General features: G+C 33.9%; 1 protein-coding gene and 1 long non-coding RNA gene across 6 annotated transcripts; both read right to left on the bottom strand.

Moving 5' to 3' along the window:
* Positions 1-3,953: 3,953 nt before the first annotated feature.
* On the bottom strand, positions 3,954-6,967 carry LOC108835918 (uncharacterized). 5 transcript variants are annotated; one of them, XR_008941903.1, is made up of 9 exons: positions 6,632-6,966; positions 6,316-6,554; positions 5,859-5,966; positions 5,576-5,759; positions 5,285-5,480; positions 5,025-5,197; positions 4,882-4,949; positions 4,467-4,802; positions 3,954-4,350 (listed from the first exon to the last, which is right to left on the bottom strand). It is a non-coding gene; the product is annotated as an uncharacterized LOC108835918 (long non-coding RNA). The 5 variants fall into 5 exon arrangements; XR_008941902.1 differs by having other exon boundaries at positions 4,882-5,197; positions 6,632-6,967; XR_008941895.1 differs by having other exon boundaries at positions 4,467-4,949.
* A 1,097-nt stretch (positions 6,968-8,064) lies between these two features.
* On the bottom strand, positions 8,065-12,858 carry LOC108843290 (probable pectinesterase/pectinesterase inhibitor 34). The gene is made up of 3 exons (XM_018616453.2): positions 11,828-12,858; positions 11,534-11,670; positions 8,065-8,935 (listed from the first exon to the last, which is right to left on the bottom strand). The coding sequence occupies exons 1-3, from the start codon at positions 12,808-12,810 to the stop codon at positions 8,238-8,240; spliced, it is 1,818 nt and encodes a 605-aa protein (XP_018471955.1). The 5' UTR covers positions 12,811-12,858; the 3' UTR covers positions 8,065-8,237.
* Between the last annotated feature and the right edge of the window lie 1,673 nt (positions 12,859-14,531).

Genomic DNA, 14,531 nt, shown 5'->3' with positions numbered 1-14,531 from the left:
TAAAATTTTATTATTTAAATTATAACTTTAATTGAAAATTACACATAAACATAAATTCAGTTAAAGCTAATTAATGTTTTAGAAAACCTCCTTGTACAACTTATTTGGTTTTCTTTTGTAACACAGTAAAAAGAATTATGTGTCACATTCTAAACTGTAGTTTTGTTTTTGACGGAGTAACAAACTTTATAAGTATTAAAACCTACGACTTTATTACATGTTGTTTCTTGCATAGTTATTTGAAGTCATCTTCCATTATATAATAAATTTTTGATATTCACTTTGATCTTAAATCTATTAATATCAAAAAACATAATAGATATTATTCCTTTTTGATATTTTAATTTATATTTGAATTTGATTTCTTATTATTTATTATTGTTTCCAATCCAATATATAAAACAAATATTTATAAATTTAAAAATGATAAATTTTTATATATGAATTGATTTCATAAAAAGAAGATCACCAAATAAGCTTGACATTTAAATATATAATTTTCCTTTAAAACATTATTGCAAATATCATAATAGATATTAAAAAAATATTGAAGTATTTATCAATATTTAATAAAAATAAAATAAATAAATTAACACAAACTAATATCCTTGATAAACTAAAACTATTATACATATTTACAATAATAAAGATTTTCTTAGTTCTTTTTTAGGTAACCGAAATAAATGCAATGAATAAAACTAACCCGATTATATTCTAAATATAACCAAAAATAATTGTGATTCAATTTGGATGAATAGATGTAAATAAATACTATATCCGCAATGTAATTCACTGAACCAATACAATTTTTATACTCAAAATTAAGATCTAATTTTAGCAACATTATTACCTATAATATTATTTCTAATTATTTTTGTACATATGAGTGACTCAAAATATATAAATAAAATAAATTATTAACCAATTATTATAATTAAGATTTCGTAGAGTTTATATATATATATATATATATATATACTTATTTTTTGGGTCAAATATATATATACTTATATATGTGTGTGTGTTTATGAGTTTTCAAAAAAAAAAAGTATTATGTTCATTTTATATAACTTTTAATCATTAACATTTTAGTTGTTTCTATTTCTATATACTTTTCAAAAAAAAAAATATCAAATCATGCATAATTTTACTGAAATATATTTTCAAGCATAAGAAAATCAATCAAGACAAATATAACTAACAAAATTAATCAAGACTCTAACATGTTTAGAACCAGAAAATATGGTTTAACATGGAGAAGTATATGCAACTCAATATACTCAAATAATAGCCAAACAGAACAAATACTTTATTCACAGAATCACATATCTAATTAAAATAATAAAATAATATTTTATATATAACTATAATTTACAAAATTAATTGATTATTATGAAAAACTGGTGGACATTCAAAGAATATATATTATTGATTCTTCGTCTGCTCCACAATTTTCACAATGTAAATCACATTTTATTTTTCTTGATTGGAGATTGTTCCTCACCAATAAACATCTTGGAATATTTTGCTAAAGAAATGTCTTAAACATTTTATTTTTCATGAATATGCTCAAATGGTCTTGGTATCTGGTCCTAAAAGTGGTGGTTGTCTAACTCTTTTCAGATAGAGATGTTCGAATTCATAGCCAGATTTGACTAAATGTTTTGCCAGACAGTGTAAAATATCATACTCTTCTGTCCATCGTAGGACACTGATTTAACGAGATGCTTTCAATAAAGGTTGCTTCTTTCTTAGTTTCAAAAAAAAAAAAAAAGGTTGCTTCTTTCTGATTCTATTAGAGATCTTAAAACCTGTGAATTCTACTTATGAAGTGTAGGGTTGATGAATTTGTCCACCATTAGTGCAGGATCAAAAGGAGTTGATTTACTATTTGATGGTCTCAGACGATTGGCTAAGATCCAAAGATCATTTCATAATAAGATAAACGATCATGTACATTCCGTAAGAGTTGCTTTTCCTGCTTTGTGTATGTGATTTTTAAAAACAAATAACAAAAAAAAATATATGGCAAAAACAATTAATGTTACCGTATTTTTCCTAAAATCTTCTTATTTTTTTGGATATAATCGTTATTTTCGGTGTGTCATCAGTTTGATTGTGATCCATAGTCAACCCTACAATATGGTGATAAAGACAATGAAATTGAATTCTAATAAAAAAAACTGTAAAAATAAACATTTAATCACTTGACTAAGGAAATTTCAACACAATCGCTATTTACAAGCAGTTGTATATACTAGATTCTTTCTCCGCGCTACGCGCGGAAAAGTGTGTTGATAGTTTATTTCTCGATCATATGTTTCAACATTTGTGTTTGGACTGATGGTGTTGTTTTCGTCTAAGCAATGAGGAAGAAGATGAGTTATTTAAGGGTGTTCATCAGCCTGGTAAAAACAACCAATTAAAACCAATTTGTGATTAGTGGAGAGCCAGATTATACTTTGAACTTTGGTTTTACTAAATTTGTGATTTTTAGTGTAAGAATACATTTCCATTTTTGATTTTATAAATACATAGTTATCTTTTGATAAATAATTAATTCATATACATACTATTCAAATAAGTAGAAATAAAACAATGTTTTATTTTTATATTGAAAATGTGATACATTGTTATTTTATAACAATATTAAGTTAAGTTATAGTAATAAAAATTATTTTATGTATATTAATTTTATGAAGCATTTGAAAACAAAAGATTGTAAATTGAAAAATGATATTATACAGAAATAAATAATGAATAGAATTTTGAGACCATATTTTTATTTTTAATAATCATTTTTGGTTTTTTTTAAGTGACAGCAATCTTCATTATTCTCTATTTTCAGAAAATACAAAATTAGCAAAAATAATTTAGAAAATAGTAATTATATATATTGTTATTATTTTATTTATTAAAATAAAATCTGAAGTTTATATATTACTATATTTCATTCAAGAAGTTTCAAGTTTTAAAAAACATTTACACTAATTAAATTGATCATGATAATAAATTAGTCTAACTCCAAGACAATTACAATTCAGTTAAAATATATATAATACAATTTGATAAAATAATGAAATGTCAATTTTAAAGTAACAATTTTATAAAATATTGTGTTTCAAAAATACTGATGGTTTGTTTGCTCAGTTTAGCAAGACTGCAAAGAGAGGAAATGGTTCTAGAATGCTCAATGTTATGTCAAACTACAGTATGCAGTGCACCAAGTTCTACTTGCGGATTTGTCATTGTTTTATGCTCCTAGCTTGAAACGAACTCTGATTAAAATCATTGTTGCAGATGAGGAGGTTGCAACAGCAATAGGATGCGAAGTAGGCCGGTTAGAGAAAGAGTTTCAAGAGCATGTTTCTGAAATCCGGCACGTTGACATCGTGTCTTTGATTTGTTTGGCTACATGTTTGGAATAATAAAAATTTTAGATGAAATGCAAACAGGAGCCAGATCTCAGGACCTTGATATCTAAAAAAAATATTCCTTTTGCGGAAAACTTGTGATTTAATTAAAAATTACTCTGAATACTATGATGTGGTTGTGAATGTTGCCAGAAAACCAGATGTCGGTGTTGGGCTGATTTTTTTTCTCTCTGTTTGTTCTTAGTTTCTCTCTAAGCTTATGAAACTATGGTTTTTAGTGTTAACAAATGTGGTAAAAAAAAAGAGATTGTTAAAGCTACGCACCTAGTCTTATAAATAACAGGAGAAGACTAATAAAATGTACAACTCAGAAAGGTTTAGCACGACTGTTTTTCTTTGGTCAACTTAAAACAATGCTAAAGGTTTTAGATTCGTTTAATTAGAACACAATTGAATAGTCTGCAAAATCTGTAATAATCAGAACACAATCTGAAACTTCTCCTTCAACATCAAGCAGAGGCGTTCCCCATACAAATTCCAATTTACGTCAACTTCTATTTTAAGGAATGAGAGTATGTCTAGGGAGAAGAACCAACTGTGACAGTAGAGGGAGATAAGCAAAGTATTCTAAAATTACAGGCGTTCCAGAATCAGCAGATTGGTACTTGGCACCTCAAAAAGAGAGAACAAATTTACATTTAAAAATTGAGACCTATTTAAACATTATTATTGCTAAAAAAAGATCTGTAAATTCACTTAACCTTCCTCTCTTACTCCTTTCGAGAGTGTCGACATTAGGAAAACTTGGGATGATGCACCTCCCACCCTGCATATAGTATGTATGGTAGCATCACAATGCGGAGAATCTCTGTTACTAGAGTATTCTGTTCTTAACTGCTGACAAACTCTGTTATTTCAGGGAGGTTGGTGTCGAAAAAGAACCTAGTCCCTAGTGTGGAGTTTAAGTACAGGTTCACTGGTTTAAGAGAAAAAAAAAACAAATTGTGAGATAAATCAACATGTAAGGAGATTCTTGGTGTAAAACGTGTATGAGATCAGCTTGGCATGAAGCAGAAAGTAGATGGTGCTTACCTCCAAATAGTTTTGGATTAACCATGGCACCAACATCACAGACTGTGTTTATCCCCTGCTTTCAAGAGACCCCTCAAGATTGACGCAGCCTCGTCCCACAAAAATAAGTAGACAGTTACATCTCTGTTGGGGGAATAATAAGTAAACAGTTGCAACTCATCAGAAAAATAAAACACAACAATGAACTAAGCAGCTATCAAGCAGTAGACTCGACACATATAACAGGGGAAGACTAACCTAAACAACAAAGTATAAAACGTTACCAAGATGCTTCACAACTGCATAATTAAAAGTTTGAAAAAAGTAAAAGATTTCAGCAACCTGGTGTGCATATACCTTCATCAACACCAATCAAGAAAACATCAGCTATGTTTAGGGATCTATTGTGGTGACAGTAACAGTCATAAGAACTTACTGACTGTATGCTTCAATATGTCTGCTGCAGTCAATATTTGGTTGACAGTCTGAAACCAAAGCAGGGACCTGTTAAAACCAATGAACCAGTCTTAAAGCTAGACCTATCTTTCATACATTTAGCACAAATAGAAATGAGACAACGTTATCTTATGTATGCTGGAATGCATATGGTTTCCTTCTAAGTAAAAGACACAGTCTTTGATGTCAGGATGCAGAGTGTTATCCATCTGTAAAGACGGTCCGCTAACAGACAGTATGCCATGGTTCCCACCCTCAAATGGGAGGATCCAGCTCTCATGCTTCTCGTGAAGATCCTGGAGGTACTTCGGCAAGATGCCTTCGTTTATCAAAATCGAAAAAATATCAAAACTGAGAAATGATATATGTATTGCAAAACGTACTCTATAGAGCCATCTTCTCTGGTGATTCGTTTTCTCTTCTTGAGCTTCTTCGGGAGCTAAGATTGTACCACACTCACATCCCCGAGATTACCAAAGTTTGTCTCCATGTTAAGCCAATCCTCCAATAGTGAAGCTCTTTCTTCTTTCAACTCTGCTGCAGAGTCTTTGTAGTAGCTGTTGACTCTCTCGAAAATCTCTGAGTAGAGCCAAGTAAAAGAAAGAGGAAAACAATTAAAACATGTCAAAAGGAATCATTAAAACTCATATAGAAACATGTAGTTTAAAAGTTACCCCTCTGGCATGTCTGATGCACTCTTTCTTGCGTTCAATAGCATCTGTTTCTTCTTATTCTTCCTCTTCTTAGTCTTCTTCTTGTTCTGCAGCAGAAGCTTCAAATTTTGCAAAACTAACCCACACCTTCTAGTGCTTTGTGCGGTCCAAGAGTCTCTCATATAAACCCGTGTCCTATGTATGTCTGCCACACAAAAATATAGAGTTTCTTCCAATGATCCAATCGATTCAAAAGTCTGAGGAATATTTTACTTCTGTGAATGTATTGGACTGAATATTCTACCTTCCATAACAGTTCAGGAATGTCCAGAGCTGGCTGAGATATACCAAGCTCAAGGATGGCTCTGCAACTCTTATTCACGAATCAATGTTTTCCCAGTTCACAAAAGCTCTACAAAAAAAAATGAAGACAAACTGGTCAGTTCATAGGAAACCAAATGCATAAGCAAAATTAGAAACCAAAGTAAGTTTAATGGATATCGAAGTTTTTATAAAAAATAAGATCCATGAAAAGAAAAACGATTCAACTGACAATATATCAGATTAGTTTACTGGATAAAGCAATTAGTAGCAACAGATCAGATCAGAACCTTGAATCATTGTCGACTCTGATAGGTCAAAAACAAAGAATTTAACTTTCTGGTTTGAATTGAAAAAGGCAGTGAAAGCAAGAAGAAAGATTTATATGACATTTTTCTCAAAAAAAAAGAGAGTTATATGTCACCTCAATTATGAATTACCTGAGGAGCATGTTGACACCCATGAAACACTTAGGCCATGAGTTCGCCGCCTTTCTTATGTGTTGAGAACCAAGACCTTACGGTATCTCAGACACATCACACAACACAACACCACGGATCTGCCGGTTCTCTCTTGTTGTAACATCAGAGCATCCATTTTCACCAGATTTCCAAGCATTGAGTATGTTCACTTGTTGTAAAACCATTGGGTAACTCATACCTCGTCATAAACAAACGATCTGCAGAAAAAGAACAAAGAAACAATAAGAAATCTTAAAATAATCTACAGATTAAAGAAAATCAAACAAACACTGACGTTTACTATCTCGTTTACTGCGATGGATGGAAAGAAGGTGAAAGGACTGATCGAAACCCAACCAACGGAATCGTCACACATGCGTCCGCATCTCAGTCTCTCTAATGAAGTACAGCGCTTCAGAAGATGGGGTAAACAAAAAAGGTATAAATACACTTAGATGGAGAAAGGCGAAACAAAGCCATAAATGAGATTCAGAAGGATTGATTGTAGAAGATGGAGTTAATCGACGATCGTTTCAAGAAGAGGAAACGTCGAAGCTTAGAGAATATCGAAGACGGAGAAGAAAGAGAAGAGTCTCGATGACTTTCATTTAGTTAGGGATTATGGGCCAAATTAAATCACTAACATATATTTGAAATAATAGGGCCTAAAAACGGGTGACGTGGAAACAAAACAGGCTTCTATTGGTCGATTAAATTTTCTGACGTGGATAGCTTCTCTGTGGATTATATTTGGCTTTTAGTATAGTTAGATAGCAACCTGTAGATTACTATTCAAACTGTTCCGCGTGGCAGTGCTGGTGCCAACAGGGGCGAAGGCACAGACAAGCCTACGGTGGCATGTGCCCCCGGTTGATATTTAGTTTTCTTTAAGCAATTATTATAAAACTTGATTATGAAATGTCCCCAACTTTAAAATTATATATAATGGGTGTACTCCCGGCTAATTAGGTTTAGGCCTGGGGTTTAGGTTTCTACGTCCTCCCTTGGTGCCACATTTAATTAATTATTATATCTAATCTATTAAACATATATGGATCATATGATAACTGATTGGAGATAATGGAGAGTTGAAAATTTATAACTGAAAATAGTTGATTGGTGTAGTTTGTCGACCTCACAAGTCTATAATAGATTCTAATTCTTCACGTGAAGCAAATAAAACAGCAGGTTATAGCTAATCTTAGTTTAAATCAGAATAATTTATAATTTATTAACATGTTGGTGTTTGGAAGTATCGCTGGTCCTGGATAGTGAGTGAATCGGACCTCGAATAATTGGAACTAAAGTACACAAAATCGTGGACCCCACAGTCGGTGTCGGTTCTGGCTGTGACCTTATTGACTTTAGTCACATTGGTTCGTACCGTCACCGACGCCTCCATTTCTCCCTTTTTTAAAAATAGTTTTTTTATAAAACAATGCATGTTTGAATATTCATTAAAGCTTTCAAATATTTGCACATAAAAACACTAAAGTTCACATATTTCTTTTTAAGATAAACATTATATATATATAATGAATATTCAAACATGCACATAAAAACACTAAAGTTCACATATTTCTTTTTAAGATAAACATTATATATATATATATATATATATATGTTCAAAATTTATGTAAAATAAAACTAGGTTGTGTGTATCCACAGAACACCCAACGATTACTTCAATCGCAACGAATTATATGATTAGTACCACCGTAAAGACTATTGCAGATGTAAATTATCCTCGAGTCACGATCTTATTGAATAATATATATCCAGAAATCATACAATTAAAATGTTAAAATTATGTATATAAATAGGATAAGATTAATCATATGTCCATTAATATAAGGACACAAGAATGAAACAATGCATTGGAAAGAAAATCATTTTATTTTCTAAATGTTTAATCCGGCCAAGAAAGAAACCCCGGTTGAAGGTAACCACGACGAACCGTATATAAACTCCGTCACCGTAAACCGGTTTGCCTCAGCAGTCGAATTGATGACCCGATACCCTGGCCAATTCACACGTTGCGAAAGGTTTGACCCTGGACCCGTGTTCAAATACTCACCGTAGTATAGAGTATCTAAAGCAAATGTAGTATTCCACTCCAGCCATCCTCTCGTATGTACATGACTACCGATATACGATAACATGTAAACCGTCCTAGAGAATAGCTTCCACGGTCGGCCTAGATACGTCTGGATGGTACCATTGGCCGCTTGGAGATCAGGGGTGGCCAAAACCCTAGACGCATGTATCGATATTCCGGTGTTTTGGTTTGGATCTTTCCGGTTTTGAGCTGTGATTGTGTTTTTCTGAAGGTCCATGGGTTTGCGTGCATAGATGCTACAGTTTTGTAGCACTACGGCTGCATTACCGAAAATGAAATCGACTGTACCGTAAATATCACATTCACGGAAGAATTGGCGGTTTGAATGGACGTATAGTGTGTCTTGGTAACCAATTATATTGCATCGATATATCACCGCATGGTCAGCCCCAATGCGGAGCGCGACTGCCTGGTGCTTTGCCGGACCGGCCCAGTTTTCAAATGTTATGTCTCTTGCAATAAAACCGGCTCCGCTCGCAGCTGGAAAACAAAACAAGAAACACGGTTATGCTTTTGTGTTTGATAACTCTAAATTTATTAAACATCAGAAACCAATGTAATTACGTTAGCTCATCATCAATAATAGTTTATCTCAAAATATAGATTCAACAAATGAACTCAAAAGAAAACATAAATTGGATTTATATTACTTAAAATCAAAGACGAGTTTTTGAGAAATGTCTTTACATAGAAGAAATTAATGTTAATGAAAGTAGTGATCTCTAACACAGCCAACCACAAAATTAGCAATGTTAATGACCTACATCCAACTATATATATATATATATATATATAAATAAATAAATGCAACTCTTCTATGTATCCTATCATGAATGTGTATATATATGTACCAATTTGTGGGTCAGCAATTGCGCCCTACCTCCAACTTTAGGTTGCGATCCATGTGAGGGTGTTTATCCTTCTAGATGTGTATGCATATATGATACAAGGAACATATATGTAGATTTGAATATGCATAGAAATTAGGACATATGGAACGTGCAATGCATTTACTCTTGTACGTAATTGGATGTGGGATATATAAATGAGTTCTAGATGAGTGTAATGTATTTAAACTTTATTTTACCAAAGAATGTTTTATGATTTGAGTAGAGTAGACTGCCTTCAATGCACATTAAGACCACAACAACATGCATGTGAGTTTGGTTGGATAAGCGGCAGCACCACATAGGATGTGCGGTTCAGTGTAAGTGTGTTACCTAACCAAAACTTCATTATCGTACTAAAAATCCTATAAAAAACAGTAACTGAACTACGAAGCATAAAAAAACTGATCAAATTTAAATATGGAAAATAGGTTTCAAACTAAAAACCAAATGGATTTGTTTTTGAGTAACGTGATATAATTTGTATTGAGATTGATTTTAAAGATCTACGAAGATGTCCTGATCTTCTCTAAAACAACAAACAAGTAAATGTACCAAAGAACTTATAAGTACACAAATTAGGTCTCAACTACCGTGAGTGAGAAAAAATGTTGGCAGAAATTTAAAGTTAGTCTGTGGCTCTGCGCAATGGTAGAAATATGTTGGAACTAGGGCTGGGCAAATAATCCGAACCTGAAAAACCGAACCGAACTCGATTCGAAAAAGTAGCACCGAACCCGAACCGAAATTGATTAAATATCCGAACGGGTTCAAAATTTCGGTATTTAAAGAACCGAAACCGAACCCGATCCGAACCGAAGTATTTTGGGTACCCGAATGTATCCGAAATAAATTTATATACTTAAATATATACATTATTTTTATATATAATGTATATTAAAATATTAAAAATATATAAGATACCTTTAAGTTTTCCAAAATACTCGGAAAATATATGCAAATAGTCAAAAGTAAATGTTTAAAATAGCTAAAGTATACTGAAAATACCAAAAATAGTTAAATATCTATTGATTATTTATCCAAATATTCAAAGAAAACCAATTTATATGTTAAATTAAGGTATTTTGACATATATGTTATGAAAATTTATATGTAATATATTATCTTTCTTATAGATTTTGAAAATTTAAAGTATATATTGAATTTTGAAAATTTAAAAACATTTTAAATGGGTTATCCGAACCCGAACCGAACCCGCAAAGATCCGAACCGAACCCGAACCGAAATTTAGAAATATCCGAATGGGGCTGAAATCTTTGACCCCGAAAACCCGAAAACCCGAAATCCGAATGGACTGAACCGAAATCCGAATGGGTATCCGAACGTCCAGCCCTAGTTGGAACGGAGAGCGGTACGAAGTAATGTGTTAAAAAAAAAAAAAAATTCTGTTGAAAAGATGACTAAGACAAAAAAAAGTTTAAAAATTAATGTTTACGCTATGGCTTTGTTTACTGGTTAGTACGTACAATTTACTTAAAACTAACTCTCTTTTTTTTTGTAACAGTACTTAAAACTAACTTTCTTTAGTGATCGATCCATACCATAATCCATTCAAAAATAAAAACAAGTGGTAAAAGACAACTAATTTTGTAAACGGTTCTCGCTTTAAGAGAATCTGTCGGACACTCTGAACCTATCACTTCGCAATCTACACAGCTAGCTCTGGCCCCCTTTACAGTTTCTGATTCCAAGAACTTTCCTTACTATTTCTTTCTTTTTTTCCTTCCTCTTTTTATATACATTTCTTTTTATTTCAAGAGACATATATATAAATATATGTATTTCAATAGGGAAACAATACAATTATATCATAAATGTTTTTTTTAAAGAATTATATCAAAAATGTTTTTTTTTTGTTTTGCTAAAAATTATATCAAAAATGTTGACCGCCACTAAACTCTTTTCATGATTTTACTGTGATTACTACTAAAGGATCCTTTAGTTTTTTTTTTATTTAGTTTTAGCGCCACAAAGATCTTCTGATCTTCGACCCCCAAAATATAAAAGTCTCAATCTATAATTCTTTGTAATTCTTTGTAATTTGTTTAATTGTATTTTTTGTTACTTTTAACTATTTGTCTTTTTTCTCTAAACACGAACTTACCATTTGTCATTTTGCAGTACTATTTTTAAAAAGTGAAAAAGGGGTAGCAAGGGAATGAAAACTTACCAAACGAAGCGGTGTGGAAAGTGGTGACATTGTCAAATATACTCTTCCCTCCAGAAATAACAGTTTTACCCTTCCCATCTCCAACGAACATCAAATTAATTTTTTTCCTACCGACCTTGAGGTTGTTCTCTTCGTACCTTCCGAAAATAACACAAAAGATTCACTGAGATGTAACGCAATTATTAACGCTTTTCCGTACAACTATAAGAGGTCACTTTCATCATTTTCACTGACGTAAAATTACACAGACATCGAGAAATTTTCGAAAAGGCAAGGATAAAAACGTATATTTACCTTCCGGCTTTGACGTAAATAATAATCCGGCGGCTACTGTACTGAGGAGCTTTCTTTATAGCTTCCGATATAGTTTTGCACGTGCCGTTGCCGTCTTTGGAGACGATGATATCAGCTTGTATCTGAGTCACCGGCATTTCCAAGATCTCACGCTCTCTTCTCTTGGTCCATCTCGGGAACTTCAAGTTCTCATCTCCTGCTTCTAACAGCCTCCTCTTGTTCTGTATCGGCACTCCAGCGAAGTCATTCCCGTCTCCGTCACCGTTCGCTGCGAATATCGCTAAGCAGTTGCTAACGAGCTCCGAGAGATTCTTTAACGCATCTGTCATCTGATCCTTCACTCCACCGTCGCCGCCAACACCATCGAACCCTTCCACGCACGTGTCGTGGTTCGTAAGAGCCGAGCTCAGCCACGTCATCACGTCTTGAGGCTTCGTTTGACCGGTTGAGACGGAGACGACGGAGTAGAGAGCGCGTGAGAGCGCGTCCACGGAGTCATCTAACAGCTCGAGGCATGAGTCGTAGGCGGAGCGGACACGCGGTGGCATGTCGAGGAAGGAGAAGGAGGAAGATGAGTAGAGCGCGTGGCTGAAGTGGTGTAACGTCATGTTCACCGTCACGTGGATCAGATCTCTGGCGGAGGAGGCGGCGAGTGAGCCGGGGAAGTCCATGAGCGAGTCAACGCATAGCTCGGGGAAACGAGTCGGCTCGCAGGCTTTTGAGATTTCTTGGCTTGGTTTCCGAGCTAGGCCTGGGACGTCTTGGGAAGAGTTGACATTTGATCGGACTCCGGCGAAAATCGCGGCGGCGAGGATAAGTGCGAAAGCTACGACGATTGACGACACTAGAAGCTTCTTTCTTCTCCCGTTAGTAGTATTCTCCGGTTGTGTTGACGTGGAGACTTGGTTCACGTTCGGAGCAGGAGCTGTGGTGGCTGCGACCGAACCACTTGGTTTGGATGGTCCGAGTCTTTCGTAGCCCATTTTGTTTTATATTTTCTTTCTTGTGATTTTACATTCTGGATGATGTTTAGTGCGTATATATATATGAGTGAGTGTAACGAGAGTGGAGGTGATTATATGAGGGACACGCGTCGTTGAGTCATAAGCTAAGAATAAGAATACATTTGGTTTTAGAGAAATTACAGTTTATATACAAAATTTATACCCTAAGTGAATACTCTAAATCTCACCTTGACCTTAGTTGATAGAGAGCAAACTTGTCATATCATACTGTATCTAGTTTGCTAATTTCATCATTTTTTTGGGTTTTAAACCAATTCACTTTGGTTTTCTCTATGTTCTTTTTTTTGACAAAAAATCATTTTAATTTATGTCTTTTATTCGAGTTTAGTTTTTTTCTTTGTTAATAATTTCGAGTTTAGTTACTTGTGTTAGTCACCATTTGTTAGTTAATAGAAAAATATATCAAAAGCATTTACTCTCACATCTCTCTAGAAAGTTTTCGCAAAAGTTGCTTGTGTTCTGGTGGCCGGCGGCCTCCTCGCCATCGGCAACCATATAATCTTCTTCTTTTGTTTTTTTTGATCCGATCTTGTACATATGTGGATCGGTTTATCTCCGGTTAACTCTGGTTGTTGTTTCTTCTTTTGTTTTTTCTATGGATTCCGACTTGTTTCGGTTTTGTCTCCGGCATGGTCCGTATTGAGTTTTATTATTTGGTTAAATTCAGTTTCCTTTTGCCGGTTTACCACAATTTTGGTTTAGTGACAGTTTGTATATAAATGTTACTTTGTACAGAGTTTCAAACTAATGAAAAAATATATTTTTCATTTCTAACAAACTTTTCTTATCTTCTTTCTCTCGACCATGAATCGTAATATGGTATCAGAGTCATCTGAGCTATTTTCGATTGATTTCTCCATTTATAGAGCTTGATTCGTGTTTGCTTATTGATTCCTCTCCTCTATGATGGTATCCTTGAAGAAACTTCCGCGAAAATCTGCTCGGATCTCTCGCCGTACGATTCGATACACCGATAACGATGATCCACCTCCTAAATCTCCTCTAATAGTTGCAGATCCCAACATCGGCACCTCGCGAGCTGTGAATGTTCCCGATTCGATGGATCCAACTCAATCTCCTCTCTTTATGCACATATATGATCATCCAGGTTTACAATTGATCTCTCTCCGATTGGATGGTTTGAACTAATATGATTGGAATGCTGCTATGAAAATCGCTTTAGATGCAAAGAATAAGATATGATTTGTATATTGGACTTTAACTCGTCCAGATACATCGGATCCTACTTTTCGTATTTGGTCTAGATGCGATAGTATGGTGAAATCATGGTTATTGAACTTTGTTTCACCTCGGATCTATCGAAGTATCTTCGCTTGACTGATGCAGCCGATATCTGGCGTGATCTCCATGGTCGTTTTCACATCTCCACGGACATTTAACCTTACTCAAGAGATTCAAGATCTTAAACAGGGTTCAATGTTCTTATCAGATTATTATACAACTCTGAAGATGTTATGGGATATCTGGAGAGCCCTGATGAACCAGATACACATTGTGTTTGTGGTAATGCTATCAAGATGCAGCAGAAGGAAGATCGAGCCAAGATTTCTAAATTTCTTGCTGGATTGAATGAGTCTTATGCTATTTTACGTAGACAGATCATCATGAAGAAGGTTTTACCATCTCTGGTTGAAGTTTATAATATTCTCGATCAAGAT

The sequence above is a fragment of the Raphanus sativus genome, chromosome 2 (assembly GCF_000801105.2).
Source record: "Raphanus sativus cultivar WK10039 chromosome 2, ASM80110v3, whole genome shotgun sequence".
NCBI classification, from domain to species: Eukaryota; Viridiplantae; Streptophyta; class Magnoliopsida; order Brassicales; family Brassicaceae; genus Raphanus; species Raphanus sativus.
This window is presented reverse-complemented; position numbering and strand designations above follow the sequence as displayed.